Source organism: Ahaetulla prasina, chromosome 8 (genome assembly GCF_028640845.1).
Source record: "Ahaetulla prasina isolate Xishuangbanna chromosome 8, ASM2864084v1, whole genome shotgun sequence".
Classification (NCBI taxonomy): Eukaryota; Metazoa; Chordata; class Lepidosauria; order Squamata; family Colubridae; genus Ahaetulla; species Ahaetulla prasina.
Genome location: NC_080546.1, coordinates 69,130,694 through 69,158,643, shown reverse-complemented (window position 1 = coordinate 69,158,643; position 27,950 = coordinate 69,130,694). Strand labels below are relative to the sequence as shown.

Genomic DNA, 27,950 nt, shown 5'->3' with positions numbered 1-27,950 from the left:
CCGCGCAAGTTCGGAAGAGCCTGCCTGAAAGTTGCGCGGGTCGAGCCGCTGTTTCCTCTACAGGGAAGGAGCGGTAGGCTAGTTTGTAGGGAACGGAGAGTATTGCGGGGGAAGCGCTTGAAGGAGGAGGTGTCGCTTGTCATCGTGGATGCTAAGTTTCCAACCCTTGGGTGGGACCTTCGTTGCAGTATTTCCAGTCTTTCGTGCAGGGCATGTCTCTTCATTTAGAAGGGCCAATATAAAGACGCCTCAAATGAGGATTTGCTTGAGGGGAGTAAGAGCGTGGTTATAGAAAGTAGAAATAGTCCTTGTGAAATATTCACTGAAGTGTAAAAAGTGCCTTTTTTTCGGCCCTGGGCGCTAATTTAAGCGAAATACTTAAGCCAATAATAGTAATAAATTGTCCATTAAGTAATTTGTTGGTAAAAACAGAACGACCTTCGGAATGAAAATGAACTACTGTTAGGAGTAGTCGAGGAGAAAATAGAAAGGAACGACTCTCCGCGTTGAGGCAGGGGGGAACTCTTGTGATAGTGGGGAGCTTGAGGGCCAGGCGGGAGTAAACAAATCGCGGATATATGTTTATGGAGGAAGTACAAATGCAAAATCAGTGGATATAGCCAGTTATAATCATTTTATTACTTCCTACTGGAAGACACTAGAATGTCGTTCTGTTCCTTTTTTAAAAAATTCAAAAATATAACCAAAATAATTAAACCAAGATAAAACCAAAAGCCATCTGTATCAAAACTATAGTATCAAATGTGAACGTCCAATTTAAAGAGAATTGGCTTGACATTTTTCCTAGAGCTGATCATAGTTCTAAAGCAATTTCTCCAATCCTGCCTCTAGATATTTTTGATTACAATCCTCATTTTTATCTAGTCCAACCGGAGGTGAAAAGAATATAGCACACCTGGATGCATATCAGTAGTTATTTCACATAGGCTTCAAAAATAGGCCTTCAAGTACAGGCTACTTGCAAAAACACAGGAATTTTTATAATCAGGCAGCCTCCGAATGAAAGAGGCTACTTTTAAATAAGTAATGACAATAAGAAACCACTATATTGTTTCTATTATTTGCAAGCATATATTTCAGTTTACCAAATACAGATGGAATTTTTATATCTTTAATCTTGGATCTCAGGATAGTGTATGATCAAATTTTATCTCAGAATATAAAATAATGGGAAATAAAACCCTTAAAAGCAGGGCTAGTAATTATATTTTGTTAAAATATTTGCATAACATCATCATATATTTTAATCTTCAGAATCATGACTTTAAAGACAGCTGAAATTAGTGATTGCTTTCCAAACTTAAGCAACTTCTGAGCTTTCATCTAGCACTTGTGAAAATGGTTTTTATATTACAAAATATTGTCATAGGTGATCAATGTATGATCAGGCTAAAGTAGCTGATTTACATTCTAAGGCATCTGAAAAGCAATTTGGCAATTGTTAATCTGTAGAGAGATTGGTTTTTGCAAAATACTGTTACTTCTTTGCAAAATTCTTAACTTTTAGCAGATAAGCTCTCTAGTGTCTGATGCAGAGTGCATTTATAAAACTTCTCCAATACAGTGTTTTCATGAAAGCCTTTCAGCTATGTTTTAGATTATATTTTGATTAGAAATTGAAGTGATGAATATAGACATTTTTATATAGAGATGTTCAATCTCCATACATTGTAAGAAATGCACAAAACACAGAGCAGTAAAAGGTATATTTATTAAGTTTCCTCCAATTACTATATGTAATTTTAACATTCAAGGGATGGAGCTGACCTGTGAAATCCGTTGTCCAAGCAAGTTTGCTTTCCATATCTAGGAAAAGTGCTTGGGATGAATGGAACTTATGCCATCCCTCCTCTGATTTTTTTTCAATATAAAAACTTATTTAACCTGGCCTATTTATATGAATTGGGGATTAAAAAATGACAAGTGTGATCATATCTTGCTTGATTGTTAGAAAAGTCTGTATAAATTGAATCTTCAGGGTTATTGCTGTAATTAAATATACTTTCAATAAGTAATAAACTTAATACCACTTGGTGTTTACTTGAAATGTCATTTTTGTCCACAGATAATAATCTGATAAGATTTATTGGACTGGATGATTGATCAGAGTTCTGTTTGTGCAATCCATCTATTAAAGTATTTATTTGAAAACGGTTTGATATTTCAAAGGGCTACAGAGCACAGTGAATTGATTTTGAGCCCTAAAAAATCTTGTAAGTTTTAATCATTCTTTCTAAAGGGTAATATGTACATATAAATTATTTTTCTCTCCTCTAAGTACTCTGAACACTAGTATCTAAGTTTTAAAATACAGTTTGGAACAGGACTTCACAAAATGATCAGTATTAACCCCATGCTGATAGGATTACCCAAGAGATCAAAAAATGGCTGGAGGTCAGTAGGTAGCCGATAAATGATGGAGAGTTGATTGGGTTTACTTAATCTTTTGGGATTTCTGAAGAGTCCCTAGTCCTGAATGTGAGTCCCTAGTCCTGAATGTGAAGTGGCTAGCAGGCTAGTTTGTTGCCTAGGTTGGATATCTACCAGTGAGAGCAGCTTTGTCTCTTGCTAATATTCGTAGCATTATTTAAGTAGATTTATTACATTATTTTCATTTAATAAACATTTAGGGTCAATGAAGAATCTAAAATTTAATGAAGGATCAATTAGCTGAAGAGTTTGGGGACCCATGATCAAATATTGATGTAATACTGTTCATCACTTTGCAGACTTCATCCCTTTTGCATTTATGTCATAGCATCTGATGCAAGGGTGCAAAGAGCATAATTTGTACTGTGATATTATAATGCATATATCACTTTGATATAAGCATGACTTTCTGCAGATACTCATTTTGAAAATATTACTTTCTTGTGGAGAATCCCGTGGATTTGATTTAAATCAAGTCAATTTAAATCATAAATTAAATTACTAGTAAAAAGGCTTGATTTAAATCAACTCCATCTAAATCATAATTTTTAAAGAGCAACTACCATCTCTGTCCTGCAGTGACTCCTCCTCTCACCCTCTGTTGACCCACCAAACAATCCCAATATTGCAGAATATACAGCCTCATGCTACATATGTAAGCTCCATTTCATGCTGAATAAACTAAATTGTTAATGTATCTTAAATAGAAAATTATCTTTAGATAGATTTTTACTCCAAAAGCATTTTATTAAAATAAATTTCATAAAAATTTTTAAAAATCCATTTTTATCTACCCTGAATATATAGCATACTCTGTTGGCATAAGTCTACCATTGTATATGTGAGTCCATTTTGTTTTTTGAAAAATCCACTGAAAAATTTCCCCTTCCTTGCTTATCAAGCTAAAATAAGAATTTTAAAATGAACCAAATTAGCAAAGGATAACTGTCAGTTCTAAAGCTGGCAGAATTTTGGGAATAGCAGTTTTTGTTACTCATCTACTTAATTCACCACCACTAGTTTAGGTTTGTCTCTAAATTCTACTGTACCTTCCTCTGTAATAAAGCAATATGTGATATATATTTTTCAGTGTTCTTCAGTAGAAAAACATGGTTCTAAAATGCATTGTATTAAGACTGCCAATCAGTCTGAGCTGTTTCAGAGTTGAAAAAATGCATTTTGGTGACTATTTCTTCAAAATATGTTTTACAAGTATACACAGGTAGACCTCAATTTACAACCATTCGTTTAGTGAGATTTCAAAATTACAATGGCACTGACAGAAGTGACTTATACCTGGTCTTTGCACTTACAACCATCACACATCCCTATGTTTATGTGATCAAAATTAAGAGCAATTGGTGTGTGTTTATGATGGTTGCAGCATCCAAGGGTCATGTGATGGCCATTTGAACCTTCCCACAGGCTTTCAACAAGCAAAGTCAATGGGAAAAGCTGAATTTGCTTAATGATCAAGTGAGTCACTTAATAATTACAGTAATTCACGTAAAAACCATGGTGAAAGAAGGCCTGAAATTGGGATAGATTCAAAAACTGTTTTTAGCAACAGAAACTGGTCCCAATTACGGCTGTAAGTTGAGAAGTACTGTACTCCAGTCTGTTACTGAATTTTCAATCCCAAATTATAAAATAAATGCTGGATTAATTTGAATATGATGTTTGAAATTACACTTTATGATTATTTAGTTCTCCGTAATGAAGCATTTCAATTCAGGTAGTTGATTAATAAGTATTTAAATCAAGTAGCAATGGGTTCTACGGTGAAAAAAATAATGATTCATTCTTATACAGAACTCTACATGCTCAAATGCTATTCTATTTTTGTTGATTTGTTTAAAGCAAACATGTTAAATAAGAATTTGAATAGGATTCAGCCTCTAATAGTTACCATCAAGTATTTGAATTTCTACCCAGAGAGAGATATCAACGAGTATTATAGCTTTTTATACTGTTGATATTTATAAAAATTTATGCTTTATTTTATATGAATATACGAAAATTTGAATATTCACTATTTTATTTGCTAAATTTATATCCTCATCCATCAGCTCAAGTAGTATTCATATATTCCTTCTCCAATTTTCCTAACTAGAATAACACTACGAAGTAGGTTGGGCTAAATTATCAAGTCAGCTTCTGGGGCTAAGAATTGACTTTTATTTGAGTTTACTCATATTAGATTAACTCTTTAACCAGTATAACTCGCCAAACAAAATAATGCAAAACCCTTTCTCAGAGGACTTCAACATAATTTGCAAAATAGACGTTGACAAAATAATTTAGATCAGCGATCCCATAGTCCCATTTTAAATTCATATGGTAGAGGTCTGTGCATCCAGCAAATTTCAGCTGGATTTGCCCTATTCCCATGATATATTTTATCTCTTCTCAAGATTCCATTAGGAAATAAAAGTTTGGCTGAAGGAGATTTTTGACATTAGATTTCTCAAAGCACTTTCTATAATCTCAGAAGGAAAATCTAAATCTTGAAATCTTGAACATGATTTCAATTTTAATTTAATGTACAGTATGTATAATTTGGATAGTTTGATTTAGTTTGCCATTTTTATTCTGCCATTTCCATATATATAGCAGTTTGATTTTTTGAGGAATGTAGTAGTAAAATCAGAAATAAACCATATAGCATATGTTGAAAACCTAATGTAATCAAAATCACTATTTAATAAACCAGCTTGAGAATCTTTTGCTACTTTCTATAGGTATAGCTTTACTTTTCCTTGAAATTATTTATAGATGTAAATGTTTGATTTTCATGTAAGAACTCCTTTCTATGGAATGTTTTCCATATATATAATAACTATTGATTCTCCTTAAGATGTTACAGAAATGAATGAAGAACATACAGATGTAACAAATGGATGTAATAAAGTTAGATCTCGTACTCAGAATGAAGCTGCCTTATTGGCTCTTATGGAGAAGACAGGCTATAATATGGTTCAAGAAAATGGACAACGAAAATTTGGTGGACCCCCACCAGGTATTTGATTAGTGCTTGATTTGAAAATATTAATTTTGGAAAAATAAATAATTGAAAAATGATTAATACACACAAAACATAGACTGTAATTATTGTCTAGGTAATAGCCTAGCTTTGGTTAAGTTATGTGCGAAATGGGAGAATACCCAACTCATAATAAACCATTGTATTTCAGATATTCTGCTGAACCATTTCAGGTTAGCTATGGTTGCCAGGTGGAATAGGTATGGGTGTACATTGTACTCTTTCTGTCCCACATAGTTCCCAGTGTGGCATACTCCCTCAGATCATCTTACCTTCCTGGCACTATTTCTTCCTTCCCACCTCTCACCAGACCTCTCACCTCTTACCTTACTAGGTGGCTCAGTGGCTAAGACACTGAGCTTATTGATCAGAAAGGTCGGCAGTTTGAATCTCTAGTACAGGTCTCCTGCATGAGCAGGGGATTGGCCTCCAATGTCCCTTCCAACTCTTAACCTGCCAGCTTAACCCAGTAGTGGCCCACTGGCTTTTCTCCCATTGCTTCCTAAGTGTTTTGCCCAAGTGTTCCCCTTCCATTGTCCCCTTATCTTCCTAAGCTGCTGATATCCTTGACTTTTTCTCTTCTGTCCCATCATCACTTTTGTCCAGAACAAAAGTCCACTTGTCCACTTCATTCCACATATAGACCAGAACCCCCCAACCAGGCATGTTTAGTTCAGAATGGATTACTCCGTAAATGCTATCTGCACAGAATATTTTTTCACAGTGTTTTTGATATCTGCCGAATAACCATGGAGTACACGTTGCATTTCTTTACAATATGACAATTCCTTTTTAAGTTAAAATGCTTTACTTAATTTTAGGTATTCCAGTTGAACCAAGTATGATACGGTTATATTCCTCACTATTCATATTTAGGACTGAATTTAAATCAAAGAAGTAGTCTTTGTTTAAATAGAATTCACTGAAATAAATTTTGACCAGATAATATAAACCATATCTAATGGAGAACTGTTGGACAATCAGTATTTGTAGAGTGCACTAGCATTTTAGTTTGTATAATCTGTTGGATATTACATGAAAACCTCCCAAATTGTTTTAAGGTAATTGACAGTGAAATAATATGATAAAAGATTGGCCAGGATTTTTTTCTTACTTTCAATTAATAAAAATATGTTGAATGTGTTTTTTAAGGTTGGGAAGGTCCGCCACCACCCCGAGGCTGTGAAGTTTTTGTGGGAAAAATTCCTCGTGATATATATGAGGATGAATTAGTTCCTATTTTTGAAAGAGCTGGGAAGATTTATGAATTTAGATTGATGATGGAATTTAGTGGTGAGAATCGTGGATATGCTTTTGTAATGTATACAACAAAAGAAGAAGCTCAGTTTGCCATTAAGACCCTTAATAATTATGAGATTCGTCCTGGAAAGTTTATTGGTGTTTGTATAAGTTTGGATAACTGCAGACTATTCATTGGAGCCATTCCAAAGGAAAAGAAGAAAGAAGAAATCTTGGATGAAATGAGAAAAGTCACTGAAGGTGTTGTAGATGTTCTTGTGTATCCAAGTGCAACGGACAAGACAAAAAATCGTGGGTTTGCCTTTGTAGAATACGAATCCCACAGAGCTGCAGCTATGGCAAGGAGAAAATTAATTCCTGGTAAATATGTTCATTCTTTACATAGAAGGTTTAATCATATTCTTGTTGAGAACATATATGTTTAAGTTACACTAAAAGCTATTCAGTATGCATGAGTGCCAGATTCCTTTGCTTCCATCTTGTCAAAGCAGAGATTTTGAGAAAAATAAACATGGCTGAAATGTATTATGATATCCCCTGGTTGTAGGTTTCTCTTTTGCAGTTCTTTCCTAGAACCTTTATTGTTAAAATTAAAAATACCTCCCATTTTCTACTAAATGTAGATATTTGTATATTGCTGTTTTAAAAGTGAGTAGTCTTGATTTGAAAGTAAGGTAGGCAAATTTCACTTGCTGTAAGCAGACAGGATATCTCAGTATTTTTTGTAAAGATGATGGAAGTTATAGGCAACATCTGTGCATTGAGCACACTATCACGATCTATGCTTACATTATATCCTAGAAGGTTAACAGGAAAGCATGGTTTAGAATTTTGCAAATTAGCTAAGATAGCTAATGATATGCATGGTATTCTTACTGTTAATTCAGTAATGGACTATTCCTCTACTCTGAATTACTACAATGTGATTATATGGATCTCACCCCTTTATTATTCATGGTATAAACTTAATTTCATGTTTAATTGAACTGTACTTGTGTTACAGTAGAGGCAATCAATTTTTTGCAGTTAAAAGGCTGGATATTCAATGTTTTAATAGACTTTTTAAAACAGGTGCTCTGAGCTCATAGTATAGGGAAATGAATAGTTTTAGAAATAAAATGGCAAAAATCAATTATGACAAAAACATTATGTCATAAACCACTTACCTCAATCTCTCTTTGACTTAATATTTTATCTAATTAGATTGCCTGAGTTTTGTAAGTAAATTTGCAGGTGTGGTTCGTACATGTTTTTGATGGGCTAAAACAGGGGTCCCCAACCCCCTGGTCCATGGACTGGCACCAGTCTGTGGCATGCCAGAAACCAGTCTGCACAAACAAGCAAGACCCCATCTGTGGGATGCAGGCAACACACAAAACCACGCCCCCTTCGGTCTGAGGAAAAACGTCCACAGAACCGGTCCTTGGTGCCCAAAAGGTTGGGGGCTGCTGGGTTAAAAGGCAGACAGACAGAGTGTGCTTTCTTTAGAGTGCCAGCTCTTAATGTAAAAGAGAAAATACCCACATGGCATATGACCAGTGGGCATAAGAAGAATGCCCGCTCAAGACAAGGAAGAGTGCAACACAAAGCTCTGAGTAATTTGCTGGTAAAAGCAACATACCTTATACAATTGCTTGTAGTACTATTATTGGACAACTGCTACAGCCAGGAGAGGGCAGCAGGGTTAGTAGCCTGATCTTGTCCAAAAGCCCTAACACATTAATCCTCTATATTACTGAAATTTAAATGACAAGCAAGTCAGGAGAATTTGTCTTGTCATGTGCTGTGTTAGCACCTCAATCACCTCTGATGCTAAGTAGTCCTATTCCAGCCACTTTCCCTTCCTTAACCAGGCATGTTGTAAGGTTCTTCAGGCAGGGGCTCTTAAAGCTGATATAGCGACCATTTTCCTTCAGTACCAGCTTCAGGAACTGAAGTGGCAGAATCATCAGATTTTCTCAGGGATTAGAATGTCCATATTTGCATTCTATATTAGAGTTGTGTCAATATGGTTCAAATCTACAAGAACCACTGATCAGGAATCCAGATTAATAAAAGAACATCAGGAGAGCAAGTGGCAAACTCCCAAACTCCAAAGTTACCTCGTTTCCCTTGTATTATTTCTAGCTTATTTTCCACCTCCTTTCACTCACTTTTTCCTTCACCTCTTTTTCTTTAAATGATTCTCCATTGTCCTGCTTTAAAGGCTTCTTTTGAGAAGGGGGAGATGTTACCAAGCAAGAACTTGGCAGGAGAGAATTGAACAAAGAGGGCAGAATGTGTTTTGGGGTGTTTCATCAGGACATTTATCAAGAACTATCTTGCCAGCTGCCATACTTTTGAAATCCAATTGGTTTTCCTAGGAATGAAGGTTCAGCAGCAGATTTTCAACAGAATCGAAGACAGATAGCTCAGGGTTTACAGTCCTTGGTGATCTCTGAGAAAGGTTATTTGCTTGCAGATCTTTCATTATCTGAGTAGGTAACATCATCAGTGCTAGAGAATAAGTTTGCTTCCCACAAGCAAATTATACACTTACTATCACTGATGGTGTTGCCTAGTTGGGTAATAAAATGTTTGCAAGCAAACTAACAAGCTTAGAGAACACTAAGAATTCAGCAGTAGTCTTTTCCCAGTTGCCTTGCTTCCATTTAATGAGAGGAGTGCAAATGGCAACATTGCCAGTCAGCAACTAGGAATTTTCAGAACTAGCAATTTAAGTTTCTAGAGTGCATTGCAAAAAGCCATATATAACTGGAGAAAGTTTGTTTTTGCAGAATTATTGATACTTTATAACTCATGGAGGTCTAACAAGTTTATTAATTTATAAATCACATCGAGTACCCATAAGTTAATGCCATAAAATTCATTACCATAAGATTTCTGTTAGAAAAATTTCTTTCCATTAATTTCTTAAGATAATTTATTTTAAAATACATTCCCTTATTGTTCTTGGTATTTAAACCTAATGGGAATTTGCTGTATTTAGTAATTGTAGTCTGTCCTGTTGGATATCTTTCTTCAAAACTTAAGGGGAGCAAAACTACTTCTATTTAAATTTTTAAAAAAAACTGACGAAAACTTTTTTTTTTTTTTTGGTGGTAGGAACTTTCCAGTTATGGGGACACACTATTCAAGTAGATTGGGCAGACCCAGAAAAAGAAGTAGATGAAGAAACAATGCAGAGAGTAAAAGTACTGTATGTTAGAAACTTGATGATGTCAACCACAGAAGAAACAATTAAGGCTGAGTTTAACAAATTTAAACCTGGAGCTATTGAACGGGTAAAGAAACTTCGAGATTACGCTTTTGTTCATTTTTTCAACCGAGATGATGCAGTTGCTTCTATGTCAGTTATGAACGGAAAATGTATTGATGGTGCTAGCATTGAGGTAACACTAGCTAAGCCAGTAAACAAAGAAAGCACTTGGAGACAACATCTTAATGGCCAAATTAGCCCCAGTTCTGAAAATCTTTTAGTCTTTACAAACAAAGAAGATGGTCATCATAAATCACTAACAAAACCAGCAAATCTTCCAATACGCCTTAATGGGCAGAATAGTCCAAGTCCTCCTGAAATTGAAAGGTGTACTTACCCATTTTTTCCAGGAACAAAACTTACTCCAATTAGCATGTACTCTTTAAAATCTAGTCATTTTAGTTCTGCTGTGATGCAGTTAGATTATTATTGCAACAAAAATAACTGGGCACCTCCAGAATATTACTTATATTCGACTACAAGTCAAGATGGAAAAATTTTGCTGGTATATAAGATTGTTATTCCGGCGGTTGCAAATGGATCCCAGAGTTATTTTATGCCAGACAAACTCTGCACAACAGTAGAAGATGCAAAAGAGCTAGCAGCACATTTTGCACTCATGCACTTGGGTAAGTTTTTAAAACTTTGGTTTTAATTTTAATCATCATCAATTGTTATTATTTTGGCATAATGTATCTAAAATGCCCATTCCACTTAATAGGCAGCTTCTTCAGAAACATTTGTGGTATTTCAAGTTTTTCTCCCGTTCAGAGGTGTATGTGTATACAGTAAAAATACTATCACCTCATACTAGTGTGTTTTTAATTTTGTTATTAAGAAGCAAACCACATCTTGCTTATTACTTTAAAAAAATCTTTGTAGCATATGTAGAGAATTAATATTTTTAAAATTATTTTAGATATACAGTTTTCTTCTATCCATCCATGGATTCTTTGCCTTTAAGCCATTTAACACTGAGATATTCTTTCAAGTGTTATTGAAAAGGTAGTGGCAGTTAATTTGGATCTCTAATTGATCTTTTCTATTTAAAAGTGTTATCATTAAAAAAGGTTCAGTAGGAAAAAATGCTATGTTTGGGAATTGATTTTCATACCCATTTAATTTATTTTTCCTTATGGTTTTAAGAAAGTTAAATTTCATTTATGTTAATTACAATATAAAGTTTGGATCTCCTTTTTTAATTACCTTTGAAATAAGTCTACAAGATAGTGACCTTTAAAAATCTTTTAAAACTTCTTAGTACTTAACAGAGAAGGGATGGAAACTTAATTTTTGTGGTAATAGGTAAAGAAGTTCCTGCAGGTTTTATTCCGCTAGTCATAGCTGACTAGGGGGAGGTACTCGTCTCTATTTCTTTAATCTATTGATCCAGCACTGTCTGAAGACATTTCCTCAGTCATGTGGCCAGCATGACACCATGCTGCAGCGCAGAGTGTATGGTGAAACTTGGAATGCTGCTATCTTCCCACTGAAATGGTATAGATTTATCTACTTTCATTTACATGATTTCAAACTGTTAAGTTAGCAGGAGCTGTGGCAAGTGATGGGACCTCACTTCGTCACTTCCTCACACAGTAGTATGAATATAGATCTTCTCTGGCATCTTTTAAGCCACTGAGTCACTGCACCTCTCAATTTTTGTAGTAGTCAATTATATTTTTATTTGAAAAGACACTTCCTTGTTATGGCAACTTACTTGATTTCTCAAGCTGGATTTTCACGTCACACTAAGCCTTTAAAAATGAGATTTAATGGTGAAAATAGTACGGTTCTACATTTAGGCAAGAAAAACAAAATGCACAGTATATGTGATACCTTGCTTAATAGTGGCGACTGTGAGAGGGATCTTGGAGTCCTAGTGGACTGTCACTTAAATATGAGCCAGCAGTATGCTGCAGCTGCCAAAAAAGCCAACACAGTTCTAGGCTCCATAAACAGACAGATAGAATCAAGATCACGTGAAGTGTTAATACCACTTTATAATGCCTTGATAGGGCCACACTTGGAATACTACATCCAATTTTGGTCGCCATGTTGTAAAAAAGATATTGAGACTCTAGAAAAAGTGCAGAGAAGAGCAATGAAGATGATTAGGGGACTTGAGGATAAAACATAAAGAACGGTTGCTGGAACTGGATATGTCTAGTCTTATGAAAAGAAGGACTAGGGGAGACATGATAGCAGTGTTCCGATATCTCAGAGGTTGTCACAAAGAAGAGGGAGTAAAAATATTCTCCAAATCATCTGAGAGTAGAACAAGAAGCAATGGATGGAAACTAATCAAGGAGAGAACAACTTAGAACTAAGGAGAAATTTCCTGACAGTTAGAACAATTAATCAATGGAACAACTTGCCTGCAGAAGTTGTAAATGCTCAAACACTGGAAGTTTTTAAAGAAGAGATTAGATAACCATTTGTCTGAAGTGGTATAGGGTTTCCTGCCTAAACAGGGTGTTGGACTAGAAGACCTCCAAGGTCCCCTCCAACTCTGTTACTCTATTCTAAAACATCTGAATTTACTGCAGTATGTGATTCATTATAAATTGAAGGTTTTGTTTTTCATGTACTGTCTTCACGTAGCTTAGTGTGATAATGTGAATGTAATTTATGTGAAACAAAAAAAGTGTGATCTATTCATCCTTCCCATTTTGCTCATTCTGCTCATAAAATGTCAACTGAAAGCAAGTTTTAAATTTATAAATATATTTGGTTGCAGTTATATCCCATTAAGCCATAAATCATAATTATACGTATAATGGCATGTTCTCAAATTCAACCATGCCTGGAATTCTGAAATATTGTGGGGTCATAGCACACTAAAATCATTTGAAATCATGCAAAGGCAGGCTATTTTCAACTTTTCTGGTCAAGCACATATGGTAAATGGGAAATAACAAACTTGCTATTTCACATAGTAAATATGAGTATTGATATATTCTGGATATGTTTATGAGAAAAAGATTTTGCTGAAAAATAAATAGAAATAATATAGAAATATTGTCATTTGCTTATGCTACTTTATAGCTATGCATTGTTTCCTTCATTATGCTGCCTAGAGAAATGGATTGAACTGGAGTTAATCCTTAATTTGCTTTGTTTTTGTAAATGCTGCTTAATTTATCAGTGATAATAGATTGTGTTTGATATTTAAGGGCGATGGATCAATTTTCTTTGTGCAACCAAGAAAGGGTGGATTTTTAAATTTTAAGACTCCCCACTCCCACAATATTATATAGAAAAATGAATAACTCTTACATCAATGAAATTTAATGAAGGAAAAATTAAATGTGGGAAAAATATTCTTTACGAAAAAATTTGAAAATGAACTGTAGAATGTATTCGTTCATGGAGATACTATAAAGCACAAGAAGGATATGTGATCAAAATATATATTATCTAAGAAACTGGATAAAAGTTCAATTAAAGGGGAAGTTGTAGTATAGTTCAGTATATCAAAACTGAAAAAAACTGAAGTTTCTTTAAATGAAAATGTAAATCTTGTCATATATATTAAATACGAATATGTATTTATAAACTCACTTGAAACAAACTAATCAAATTACGTTATGGCTTTATTTTTATTATTTCTTCTGAGAAGTAGAGTATTACAGTAATATGTTGAAATATTGAACTGAAAAATACTGAAACAATACTTTGCTAAATTCAAGTATTCATTTTGTTTTAATCTTGATTATCAGTCCTTCTTGAATGATGGGAGATCTACTGTCTCTCGCAATTGGAAAAAGCCTATGGACTGGTCCTATATATTGCTAACTTATGGTTAATTTAAATGTGGCTTTTTAAATAAGCTATCTTTGGTGTTAATACTCTTCCAATATTTATTCATACCATTCTGAAAAACAAGTTACATTTGTTGCTTTTTTGCTTCTCTTAAAAAACATTTTAATCATTTCCAACAATTACAAACTAGTCTCACATATTAATATGCTATTTTCCCATTGATCTTTTATATTCACAAAAATTATACACCGGACTTACTACTCCAATAATATAAGAAACTGAAATATAATAAGCTTTTAGTAAACATAAACTAGGCTTTTCTCAGGACATTGCATAGATTTTTATGGTAACTTTTTATTTGGCAGTTGTATCCTGATTCTAAAACTACCTTTGGAAAAAAGGATCTGACCGAAAAGGGAACTAACTCATTCCTCATTTATTTTTAATAAAATCTCTACACTATAAAAAACTGGTGATTTACATTATGAGAAATTGGTATTAGTTGAAAAAAATCTTTTATTTAAATCTAATATTTTAAAAATGTTCTGATATTTTTAAAAATCAGAGTAGAATGTTCAAATGTTTAGTACTCTTGATGGTTTTGTATCAAGCAAAATGAAAATATATCTGCAGTCTTATATTCTAAACCCGCATATTTGCACATGTTACTCTACAGTGCCAGCATAATACAATAAGCATAATGGATATTGTGTTTGTAACTTCTTCCATAGCAAGATGATTAAAACATAATATATGTGTCTGCAACATTAGTGCCCTCTTAACAGTTTTAACTAAAGGATTACATAAAAAGAAATGAAATACGTAGTATGGAGTACTGTAGTTAAATCAATCCCAGAATTTCAAACACTTCAATGAAGATTAACATCACCTTTGAAGAGTGTTACATTCTGTCTCCACCACTTGCAGAAAGGGTACATAACCTCTCCAGTCTGGATCTGCGTAGGAAAATTTGGACAAAGTAAACAGGTAAGTAATTTAAGTTGAAGCAAACATGAGTAAAATTGGTGCTTGGTTTCACTCTAGCAATTTTTTTGATACTGTATTTGATATTGATAAAATAGTATCAGCCAGCGGTCACCAACCAGTGGTCCGCGAGAAAATTTTGGTGGTCCGCAGAAAAATTATTTGCATTTTTTATATCACACTAAATACTATTTATCTTTTTTAAAAATTCATATTAGTGGTCCATTATGAATTTAGTGGTCCCTGAGGTCTGAAAGGTTGGCGACTCCCGGTATAAACTCCTTAGATAATACAGTTTATATTGTAAGTATTGCATATTCAAAATTATAATGTTAAAATTTTCAGTCAACTGTCGATAAGAGAATAAGAATGAATGCTAAATTATTGACGAAATAATGTGAATATATTTATAGAAATATGCTATTAGAAATTTTTTTAAATCAAAATTTCATATACGAAAAAGATGGAAATAATTTTATTCTTATAACTTTTACTGAATATTTTGTTTTTAAAATTTCAACTAGAAAATTCAGATTACTTTTTGTGGTCCATATTTTTATCTTGCTTTTGAAGTTATGCTCATATGTGATACTTTTCTAAATATTAAATATTACATAATATTGTGCTGTGGTTTATTAGATGTGAAATTTATGTTTGAGTGGGAAAAACTTTGGAAAGTACAAGGTTCAAGAAATCAAATTAGAAACTAAAACATTTAATAAGTATTTTAACCTAACTAGTCTAATCTAATTATATATAATCAATTTTGTAACCTTAAAAGTAGCAAAAAAAGTTTTATAAAATTGATGTTATGATGTTGTTTATTTACTTTTCTCTTGATTTGATATTTACACAGCACTCGGTCCTTTCACTTTAATAACTGCAAAATTATTGCAATATAGCATTTATAATAAGCCATGTACTTCATATATTAGAATGTAACTGTCAGATCAGTTTAAGTGTATTTTATTGCCTGATGATGGAATGAAAGAGGCTCATTCTATGATTTTAATAGTGTTTTGTTTAAGTTTATTATATTGAAATTATGATTTCAACCTCACTGTTGTTATCTTATGATGTACTGTATCATTTGTTAGGAAAAAATCAACTTTCTATTGACCACAATTGGGCACAAAATTTCCATTGCTAAGCAAGGCTTAGTGAGTTCGAACAATCATTAAACAAATGGTTGTAAGTCAAGGAGTGTATATCGTGCATATTAATGCCGATGTATTGAAAAAGGTTTTAATTATATTTAAAATCCTTGCTTTACATCTGAAAGATGTCACTGCTCTCTTTAAATATTGGCTATGTAAAAATGCTGCCACTTTATTTTTTCTGAACAGTTCATTGCTAACAAATATGAAATCTTAAAGGCAAAGATTAGAACCATCTTATTTTTTGAAAGATTATATTAATTTTATTATAGCAGGAAAATATTTTCCATTTGCTTGTGCAAAATATAAGATGTAACTAAAAGTTTAAGTGAAAATGTTTAAGTTTACCATAACATAAATTTATATAAATAATGTAGTTTTGATTATACCAGCTAGAAATAAACCTTATTGTGTTAGTGAGATTTATTTCCAGGAAATGAGTGTATGCCTCCAGTCCAAACACATTAAACATGACCTAATTAAATATATAGATATAAATATATCAACAACAGGGGGCGCAGTGGCTCAGTGGTTAAAGACTGAGCTTGATAGCCTGAGTTTGATACCTGAGCGCTGCATGATGGACTGAACTCCCATTCAGCTCCTGCCCACCTAGCAGTTCAAGAACGTGCAAGTGCAAATAGATAAATAGGTATGACTTCAGTGGAAAGATAATAGTGTTCTGTGTGCCTTGGCATATAGTCATGCTGGCCACATGACCATGGAAATGTCTTCAGACAATGCTGGCTTCTTCGGTTAAGAAACAGATGAGCACCATTCTGTAGAGTCAGACACTACTGGACAGAGGAAACCTTTACTTTTACCTTCATATCAATATCAACGGCTTGGGTTTTCTAAGAAAAAGGTGTTGAATCCTACTCCATGCAAATTGTAAGATTTTAAATGATAAAAGTCCATTTGTATATAATCATTAAGTATCTATAGCTACTTGGAACATAATAGTATATCATAACAAGATTTTCCAGTCATTTTCTTTCTTGTCTTGGCTTTCAGTGCTTTTTTCCTATTAAAATTTGTAACTTAGTGTTGTAATACTCAAATATTAATTTAATTATATAAGAATAGTGTACACTATGGATGTATTGGACAAGTTGTAGGAATTAATCAGGTTAAGGATGGTTCTACAGATCTGCATTTTTTTCTCATTGAAACATTCAGAGTTATCTAGATTTCAGCAGTAGCTTGATTATGTGAAGAATCACAAAAGTTCTACATTATTTCACTATATTAACATATATTAAGATAGTCATATTCATTCTTTTGAGAGGGACATGCAAAATGGATGCACCTAATCTCAGTGAAACCTATACACCTGCAGAAGTGTTTCGTTTCTTACGTTGAAGAATAGATGCAGTGCAATTAACCCATTGAGATTTTGCACTTAATCCAGTAGTTCTAGTAGCAGAAAATGGCTTTTGCATAGGAGGAAATGCTGTTTTGTTCCCAGTCACTGAATAGAAAAGGTAGCTCGTGTATGCGTAGTGCATTTACAGAAGTCACTTGTAGCTATTGGAATTGTTGGATAGACCTTGGAATGACCTGCTTTGCTTTTATAGAAAATATTGTTTCACCTTTCAACTTGCAGAGTGCTTCATGTAAAATTTCATCAAAACAAGGCACTACAGCAAGGCATAACTCTAATACAAAAGGTTTAGAAAGCCTGGGATCAAAATTGTATTTATGTAGTAGTAGCCCGCAGTATAATTCCTATGTTTTTGAGTGGTAAGATTTAGAATAAGAAGTATATAGAGGGAATTATGCTGACATTATGATTTCTCCAGTTTTCTTTTGAAATTGATATTCATGCTGCATAAATTTCTTTTGCAGAATATAATTTTTGTCGAAATCCAGTAAATAACATTTCTCCTGTTAGTGCTACACTTACTTCTGGAACAACCAGCATATTACCATATACATCAAGACCATATTCTTATCCAAGCTATCCCTTATCATCATCAATTCCACTTGCTAATAACAACCATGTTGGACAGCGTTTGTACATCTCCAGTCAGGCCTCATTCTTTTGAGGAAAAAAAGCTGGATGAAAAAAATTACGCTTTAAAAAAAAATACCGTATAATGTAGTTTTAGTTTTAATTGTGTTTATACAATTGCTTTTGCTTGGTTATTTCATATTGCTTATAAAATATAGATAAAACCCATTTAAATGTTTTTTTAAATAATTTTTCTCATTAAATAGAAGCTTTAAAATATTTTTAATGCATGCAATTGTTGTAATCTTGTTACCAAGAATCCATTCTTTGGAGATGAAAAACAGTATTTGGTGAAAAGCAAAGTATTATGTAAGAAGGAAATGATGCACAATTTTTTTTTAAAAAAACAGAAACCTTAACTCCGAACATATAAACATTTGGGGTCCTTTAAAATTACATTGTATATTTTAGTTGCATGATATTTGTTTTATTAATCCACTGTTTATATTGTTAAATTTTATTTGTTAAAAATATTGTTCTATTTGCACGTTGTAATGCTTTTAATGTTCATATCATGTGTTTAATTCCCTACTTAAATACAGTCACTTTGACATTAAAATTTTGCTGTATTAAAATAGTTTGGATTCCTTTTTAATATTTAAAGTAAATATTGATGAATTTCAAAATTTATTTTATTTCTCCTGTAGCAATTAAGCATGAGAAAACAATGGGCAAATACAGAAAATAGTATGAAATTTTCTCTAGTTTGCGGACCTAAAGCTGTTTGAACCCTCACCACAGGATTAGGATTTTAGATGTTTTTGTAGAGACAAAACTTGTGTGTCTGTGTTAGTTGATTCACTAGTTGGTCAAAAGAGTAGTTCTGCCTCTGACCTTAAAGTAGCAAAGCTCTTCCTTCTAACAGAGATAGATCTGTGCTTCTATATCCTTAATTCTTTGGGCAGCTCTTTTTTTGAATTGTTCTCCTGTTACGCAACAGACAGGAAGGCCACAGCTTCTTATAAAATTTGTTAGTTTGATGATTCAGGTTAGAGACCCTGGGTAACTATGGTTCTTTAGTTTAAGCAGTAAATTCAAATGGGTGTTTGCTCTGAGTATACTCCGTTGATGATGGCAAGCCCAAGATCCAATCTTGGAAAAGGTTATACCTAAATATACAAGGCTGTTAACCTATTCAATTGGTTCACTGTCTAATTGCCACCTATGTCTCTGATGCTGTTTTCCAAACACCGTTATTTTCTATTTAGGTTTAGATTAGTGAGTTATCATGGCAATAAGAGCTGAATCTTCTTAAAAGCCTACGTAATCCTATTAGTGAATATGATAATAAAATCATATAATCAGCATAAAGCAAGCCGTTACAGTAAGTATTTAGGATCATTGGCATGTGTACCATGGGATCCTTCATTAACCCTGCCAAGTCATTATATAAACTAAATAATAATGGGGCCAGGATACACCCTTGTCTTACCCCTTTATTTGTGTGAATCCTGTTAGTTAGAGCCCCATTAACCTCCAAATCGCACCCCCAAACAGGTGTAAAGGGCTTTAATCAAAGCCAGAAGTCTAGGTTCTATTTTAAGAGATGTCAGTTTACTCCATAGTATTTCTCTGTTTACCATATCAAGTGCTGCTGTAAGGTCTATAAAAGCAGCAAATGGGTCTCCTCTTATAGGCATATTTGACAATTAGATGGTTCAAGACAAAGCTGTTATCAATAGTGGATCGGCTTTGTCTAAAACCTCTGCCTCCAAGGGAGATAAAAACTGTTGGCATTGTTCTTGATTCTACTGACTGGGCCTAGAGACCATTGTTCGGTTGTTTTAGGTGCAACCAGGTGGGACATCGGGTGGCAGAGTGCCCCATGCCAGTGCCACAAACACTGGCTCCGAAACCACCTTCAGAGAGAGTGAGGGGGCAAACCCGAGCGATACCTGAGCAGTCCCAAGTGACATAGACCCTGCTGGTGGATGCTAAGACAAGATAGAGGTTAGGGTTACACCAAGCCCAGGGCAGTTCCCGATGGTGTCTTGGGATAGCAACAAAGAGGACACAGAAGACCTGATGGTGAATGACCTCATTCGGCCCTTTGTAATCCCTATTGTAATCCAGACCCATCACTCTTCTAAAGGAATTGAATACAGGGCTCTGGTAGATTTGGGATGCATGCGTTGCTTAATCCGCTGTGCTGTGACCAAACGGGGGGTTCTCACAGTGCGGCTGAAAACCTCTATAAATTTGAACAGATGGACGGATCCTTGCTGGAGGGAGCACCGGCTACCCATGTAACCAAACAGATTCAGTTAGAGATACGGGACCATTGGGAAAGTATTTGATTCATTGTAATTGAAAGGATGATTGAGCCGATTATATTGGGTTTAGAGTGGCTAGACAATTGGGAGCCCACAATATGGTGGGAAGATACCAGATAAGTATATATCTTATATATACCAACCAGATAAAAGGGGGAACGGGAGAGAGAAAAGTCAGTGCTAGCTCCGCCAGACCAGGAGTTCCGAAGTATATATGGGGATTTGGCTGCTGTACTCAGTGAGGATGAGTGTGAGCTGTTGTCCCCTCACCAGTCGACTGACTGCCATGGAGTTGATCCCGGGGGCCAAGTTGCTAAAACCACGTATGTACTCAATGACACCAAAAGAACTTGAGGAATTGAGACAATGCATTGATAAAAACAGCAAGGGGTTTCATCAAACCCAGCAGGTCCCGGATGGCAGCACCCATTCTCTTCAGAGAGAAGAAAGATGGGGGGTTAATGTCTATGCATTGACTTCCGTGGCCTTAACTGAGTGCGCATGGAGCATCTGTACCTGCTGCTGTTAATGAAGAACCTGCTTGCTACTTTGGCAACTGGCTGCATCTTCCCAAATTTGACTTACACGAAGCTTATTACAGGGTGTGTATCTCAGGGGCTAGGATGTTGAGCTTATCGATCGAAAGGTTGGCAGCTCGGCGGTTTGAATCCCTAGTGCTACCGTGTAACGGGGTGAGCTCCCGTTGCTTGTCCCAGCTTCTGCCAACCTAGCCGTTTTGAAAGCACATAAAAATACAAGTAGAAAATATAGGGACCACCTTTGGTGGGAAGGTAACAGTGTTCTGTGCGCCTTTGGCGTTGAGTCATGCTGGCCACATGACCACAGAGACGTCTTCGGACAGTGCTGGCTCTTCAGCTTTGAAACGGAGATGAGCACCACCCCCTAGAGTCGGCAACGACTAGCACATATGTGCAAGGGGAACCTTTACCTTTACCTTATCTGACCAGGGAATGAGTGGAAGACTACATTCAACTATCCCTTGGAAAGTTACCAGTTCCAGGTTATGCTGTTTGGGTTACAGGGGGCCCTGCAGTGTTCATGCAGTCAATGAGGTCCTACATGAACACATGTACCGGGGGATCCTTGATGACATTTTGATCTACACCCAAAAAATGGAGGAGCACGCCCGATTGGTTCATCAAGTATTGGAAAAGTTGCTGGTGGCCAAATTGTTCATGAAACTATCAAAATGTGAGTTTTACTAAACAAGATTGGATTATCTGGGATATTGAATTTCAGGGGAAGGGGTGGAGCTGGATCCCTGAAAAGTCCAGGCAGTGTTAGAATGGCAAGCCCCACGGACCAGAAAACAGTTACAGAGCTTCCTTGGGTTTGCCAATTTCTATCAGCAGTTCGTTCCCTCCTTTGCTAGGGTGGCATTGCCCCTGATGGACCTATTGCGTACTAAACCCGCAATAACAAAATCAAGACCAGGGCAGCCTTTAAGATGAACTACGAATGTCAAAGGGCTTTTTATTTATTTATTTTATTTATTTATCAAATTTATATACCGCACCATCTCCCGTAGGACTCAGGGCGGTTTACAGGCATATTAAAACAATATAACAATATAATAAATAACATTTAAAACCCAAATTAAAACTAAATATTATCCAAGCCTGGTCACTAAAACAGTAAGAACCAATCAAACCCACATTAAAATTTAAAATTTAATTAAAAACATTTTGTTCTTAGGCTAGTCCCGCACGTTGAAATAATAAAGTCTTCAGTTCACGTCTGAAGGTCCGGAGGTCAGGAAGTTGTCGTAGTCCTGGAGGAAGCTCATTCCACAGGGCTGGTGCCGCCACAGAGAAGGCCCTCCCCCTGGGGGTCGCCAACCTACATTGTTTGGTCGACGGCACCCTGAGGAGGGCCACTCTGTGGGAGCGCACAGGTCGTTGGGAGGCAATCGGTGGCAGAAGGCGGTCTCGAAGTAGAGAATTTTGAGGAACTAAAGGAACTTTTTGCCCGTGAACCAGTCCTCAAACATCCCCATTCAATGCAGGCCTTTGTAGTGCAGGCAGATGCCAGCAACATGGCTGTAGGGGCCATTCTTTTACAGAAAAACGGCCAAGGTCAATTGCAGCCCTGTGCCTACACTTCCCGAAAACACGCCAACAGAACGAGGGTGGACAATCTGGGAGAAGGAAGTGTTTGCCATGCAGTGGTTGCTCCTGACTTGGTGACATCTTCTTGAGGGAGCTCCACATCCATTTGAAGTGTTGACGGATCATAAGAACCTGGAAGCCCTCCAAACACCAAGATGGTTGTCCCGAAAACAGGTGAGGTGGGTGCAGTACTTCCAGAGGTTCTCATTTTACCTGAAGTACGTTCTGGCTGGAAAAAACTTCCTAGCCGATGCCTTATCCCGGATGCCCCAATATAACAGCAAATGAGAGGAGGTAGTGGAGGCTGTCATACCACCCAGTCAGGCAGTGAAAGGCGTAACTGCGAATGACACGCCAGGCAACTCGTTCCAAAACAAGCTAACAGTGGCATTGCTAACTGATCTGTGGCTAGCCAATAATTGAACTCTGATGAATCTCAAGGAGGGTTTGGCTTGAAGGGGGAGAAAATGTATATCCCTAGCAACCTACGGACTGCTGTATTGAAACGCTGCCATGATGCCAAGCCAACTGGCCATTTCGATTTTCTGAAGACATTGCATCTAGCAAGAAGACAGTTTTGGTGCCCCCGAATGTGGGTGGATATTGAGGAATACATAAAAGGGTGTCCAATGTGTGCGTTGGTCAAATCAAGGATGGGAAGGCTCTCGGTCTATTACAGCCAGTGACTGATCCTAAGCGTCCATGGGATGAAATCGCTATGGATTTCATAGTTGACCTCCCGAGTAGCAACTGCTATACAATAATATGGACGGAAGTGGATCTGAAACAGGCTCATTTCGTGCCATGCAAAGATATATAATCCGCACTGCGATTTACGAGCCTGTTTCTCCAACAAATCTACCACCTTCATGGGGTACCAAGACACATGATATCAGACAGGGGCGTGCAGTTCACCGCTAAATTCTGGAGGGAGTTTATGCGTCTGATTGGATCAACCCAAGGGCTCAGTTTGGTGTTCCATCCCAGCACCAACGGGGTAGCTGAATGAGCCAATGCTATGGTGGAACGTTATCTACGGTGTTACATGTCATACCAGCAATCAGACTGGTCAAGGCTCCTAGTGTTCACGGAGGTGGCTTATAACAACATGGTGCACCGCAGCACGGGTCTTTCCCCTTCCAGGTGGTATATATATGTAATTCCTGGCAATCCCAGAACTAGAACCAAAAGTGCAAACCACAGAGACCCTGACAATGTGGGTGGAAAGAATTCGCATGGTGTGGCCTAAGGTGAAGACAGCCTTACGGAGGGCTGCAGAGGAATATAAATTGCAAGCGGACAAGAAAAGGGTAGATCATAAACCTTTCCAGGTGGGGGATTGGGTTTACCTGTCCACAAAATACCTGAAGCTCAGAATGCCAAGTAAAAAACTGGGTCTGAAGTATTTGGGACCATTCACAATAACCTGAGTAATCAAGCTTGTAACAGTTGCCCTAAAGCTGCCACCACTACCGGGTAAGATACATCCTGTCTTCTACAGTAGCCTGTTGAAACCTGTAGCAGCTGAATGGATCAGGGACCCCCCTGACCTACTGGGTCCAGTACACATGGATCACTATGAAATAGATAAAATACTGGACTCCAGACTACATAGGGCAAAGTCCGATATGTAGTGCAATGGAAGGGGTACCCATTCACCGATGCTACTTGAGTGGCAGCACCAGACATCCACGCCGCATGGCTACTAAAATGGTTTCACGGCAAATACCCAAATAAGCCAGGGGACTGGGTTATGTTACCGACAATACTAACTCTTCTGCTTTCTCCCTTACAGGTGAACACCTGGTTGACGGGAGCTGCCTGTTGAGCCCTGGGACTCAACACACATGGGGGGAGAGTGGGAGATGCAGCTGCTGAAGCTACCTGCAAAGAAGCCTGGGACAGTGATGGGAGGACATTCCGGGCGGTGGACGGAGGCCTAGCTATTGTGAGGCATCAGGAGGCCACCAGCAATAATGGAGAGGCTCCCAGCTCCCAGCACAGCTCATCGGCCTGTGATGACATCCCAGAGTGCTGGAGAGCCGCGGGGAACGGGAATTACAAAAACCCGGTGAACAGCTGATGGGGGGGAGGGGTTTCAAATGCCGGATGCTGGTTTAATCAGAACTAAGTGGATAAATAGCACTGAGAGGCGGTTGCTCTCAGCGCTGATTTTGACCTGATTACTCGCCTTGTTCTGCCTTTTGGCTGTGTTTGGCAATTAAAGTTTGCAACCAACTTTGTCTGCTGGTCTTTTGTGCAGCCACACGGACCTGGAGTTGATAACGGTCTCAGGTAGGTTGGCACCACTGGCTGCAGGAGGGGAGGTCACGGGGTAGACAACAGTTTCATGGCCCATGTCCCGGCTCCCATGACCTCCACCCTTAGTGAGGTGGCTCCCCGGACCTCCAGTCCCTTCTCCCTCAACTGCTCCATCGACAGATTGTGAGCTGCAGCTGGGAACTTTCACTCTGTTGGGTCATCCCACTCAGCTGCTCGCCTAGCCTTCCATTGACTCCGGTGGATTGTTTGAACCTCTGCTTTTGCTGTCTTCCCCATGTAACTCACCCATTGGCCCTTGGGGCCCGAATAGGGTCCTTTTGTCACTCCCCTTTTAGTGCGGATTGTTGCTCCAGCTTCCTGGCCCTCTGGGGTGTGCACCAGCTGCTTGTATCCTAATTTAGTCTTGGGCCATCACAAGACTCCGTCTCTCGAGAGGAGGCTTCCTCTGGCTTTGCGCTCCTTCCGTTCCTTTGTTGGTTGCTGACATCTCAAAAATGCCACTCTCATGGTGGGGTCCAGGTAGCCTGCTACTAGCAGAACTGGTTTAATGTCAACAGTCCAGTTTGACAAATTCCCCCACAGGTCACCCACAGTCTTGACAATTATTATCTACAATTGATCTGATTCCTTATTGTGTACTGAATCATTTTAGTTTGTTCTCATTAAAACATGGAGATTTTCTGGTAGAGGACGGTTGAGACTCTGGGACTATCAATTGTACATTTCTGATTGTATGAATTCCATACATTTTGTCTAATGGGAGAAATGTGCAGACGCCCCAACTACTGATCTGAAGTCTTTGGGCTGTAGCATTTTCCCGTCTTCTATTTATATAATGGTAGATAGACACATATATCAAGATCTGATAGAACTTATACTGAAAGTCTTCCAGCTTGTGGGAGTTTAAGTGGGGGAAATAAATTTTGTGTTCCTTGATGTACAATCTGAGGTTCCAGAGTCTCAGACAGTCCTTTCCATCAGAAAATCTCATCTTTTAATGTGAGAGCAAACAAAAATTACCTCCTCACTGTGAGATATACTCATAATTCATACTTGTTACTCATTGTAAACTAACTTAACCTGTTTGAAAAAAAAGACACCTCTTAACTTTAGTGTGAATGATAAGTGCCTGCAACACATAATTGCATGCAATTTATTCTCTTTGAAACTTTTACCTTTATTTGAGTGACATTTCAGCCATTTCAGTTGCTCTATGAGTGCTCCATTTGATTTCTTCTCTTCAAAGTGTTCAAGAATTAGCAGTTGAAGTGGAGCTATGTGAGCTAAACTATACTTTCATGAGTGGATCAGTTATTGGCTCTTGAACGTGTTAAAAACAAAAAGTTCACAGTTCAGTAATCAGCAATAAATTTCATTTCTCAGCCTGACATGTCCTTGAATATTTAACAAGGAAGGAAGCAGAATCCTAAGAATGAAGGGATTCAAGACAGTATCTTTTCTGGCTATAATTAAGTAAAAAATGGAAACTTGACATCAATTTTTGGAGAGATGAGTTTGTTTTGTTTTGAGGCTAATCTTTTTTTTTCCTTTTTTGTACTTTTGTATTATGAGAAGACACTTGACAGAGCTCCATGTTTTGCATACTAATCCTAGATCCTTACAGATAATATGAAAGAAATCTATTATTATTATTATTATTATTATTATTATTATTATTATTATTATTATTATTATTATTATTATTATTATTTACTTTGTTCATTAAAAATGAAACTCATTCAACTGAACATTCAAAAGTACCTCACAAATAGCATTGACTGGTGCTAATAGTTGATACGGGTTGCTGCCAGCATCCTAGGTATCAACCAAGTACCTTTTTAAGATGTACGATGTTCCAAGTAGTGCAGTTTTTTGCAGTTCTGCTGGTGTTATTGCAGGAAGCTGCAATTTGTTGATGTTTCTTATAAAATTCTTGAACATGGTACCAAGTGCCCTGAGGAAAGTGGATATCACTGTTACATGTTTCATACATAATCGCGTAGTGTCAATGGCCAGGTTGCGATATTTTGTGGTTTTTTTCCAGTTCTTTTTCTTCAACTCTGGCATCTCCTGGTAACGAGATGTCAATAAATTGTGTGTTTTGAAATGCCAAGAAAGGACAAGCTTATAAAGTGCTAAAAAACAGCCATAAGAAGCTAGAGGAAAATTTACAGAAATTTCCAGAGGAAAAAAGATGTTAAAATGAAAATTTACGGGACCGCCTGCTGCTGACAGTTACCTCCCATTGTCCGGTACGTCCAGTGCGCGCCCACAGGGAGGGTCTTCTTAGGGTGCCATCGGCTAGTCAATGTCAGCTGGCGGCCCCCAGGGGAAGAGCGTTCTCTGTGGGGGCCCCAGCTCTATGGAATGAGCTGCCGGTGGGACTCCGTCTCCTCCCTGATCTCCGGACCTTTAAATGTGAGCTCAAGACTTTCTTTTTTTACCAAGTGAGGCTGGCCCGATTGATTTTAGTATGGGGGGTTTTAGTGGGTTTTAGTAGGGTTTTACTAAGGTTTTAGTTTTGATAAATTTTAACTAATATTTTAAGTATACAGCGATTGAATCAGTTTTTTAAACTTGATATAGTATTTTAATTTGTTAGGATTCTTGTTGTTTTATTGGCTGTACACCGCCCTGAGTCTTCAGAGAAGGGCGGTATAAAAATATGAATAAATAAATAAATAAATAAATAAATAAATAAATTTAAAAAATGGAATTAATTAAACATAAAATGGCCTTAATTGAAAAAGAAGATTTAGCACAAAAAATTAGAGGGGCGAAACAAAATTATTTTGAAAATGCCAATAAACCAGGTAGATGGCTAGCATATAAGTTGAAGAAAGAGAAAGAATCCCGACAAATAAAATGACTAATGGATGATCAAGGTCAGGTTCAGTATGTAAACACAGAGAAGAGAAGAATTGTACAAGATTATTATACAAAACTATACGATCAGGAGAACATACAGGAGGAAAATGTGAAACAATACTTACAGAAAGCAAACTTACCCCATATTTCCAGAGACATGGAAATGATGTTGGAAGGAAATATAATAATGATGGAATTGATTGAAGCACTTAAAAAACAAAAAAACGGGAAACGGCCCAGATGGGTTACCAGCAGAATACTCTAAAACATTTCAGGAGTCATTGCATCTCCCATTACTAGAAGTTATGAATGAAGTAATGCTAAATAGGGAAATACCAGACACATGGACAGAGGCATATATTACACTTATCCCAAAAGAGGATACTGATTTACAACAAATTATGAACTACAGACCTATATCTTTATTAAACTCGGATTATAAAATTTTTGCTTCAATATTGGCAGAA

At 36.6% G+C, this 27,950-nt stretch overlaps 1 protein-coding gene across 5 annotated transcripts; it reads left to right on the top strand.

Moving 5' to 3' along the window:
- Positions 1-10: 10 nt before the first annotated feature.
- RBM46 (RNA binding motif protein 46) lies at positions 11-24,145 on the top strand. 5 transcript variants are annotated; one of them, XR_009156383.1, is made up of 7 exons: positions 32-170; positions 2,087-2,234; positions 5,309-5,470; positions 6,647-7,114; positions 9,860-10,642; positions 21,246-21,415; positions 24,128-24,145. XR_009156383.1 is itself a non-coding variant. In XM_058193636.1 (7 exons), exons 2-6 carry the CDS (start codon positions 2,117-2,119, stop codon positions 14,756-14,758), a joined length of 1,587 nt encoding a protein of 528 aa, XP_058049619.1. In that variant the 5' UTR covers positions 32-170; positions 2,087-2,116; the 3' UTR covers positions 14,759-14,762; positions 17,765-17,834. The 5 variants fall into 5 exon arrangements, 3 of the variants coding, with proteins under 3 accessions (XP_058049618.1, XP_058049619.1, XP_058049617.1); XR_009156384.1 differs by lacking the exons at positions 21,246-21,415; positions 24,128-24,145 and adding exons at positions 14,978-15,062; positions 17,765-17,889; XM_058193636.1 differs by lacking the exons at positions 21,246-21,415; positions 24,128-24,145 and adding exons at positions 14,703-14,762; positions 17,765-17,834.
- The last annotated feature ends 3,805 nt before the right edge of the window (positions 24,146-27,950 follow it).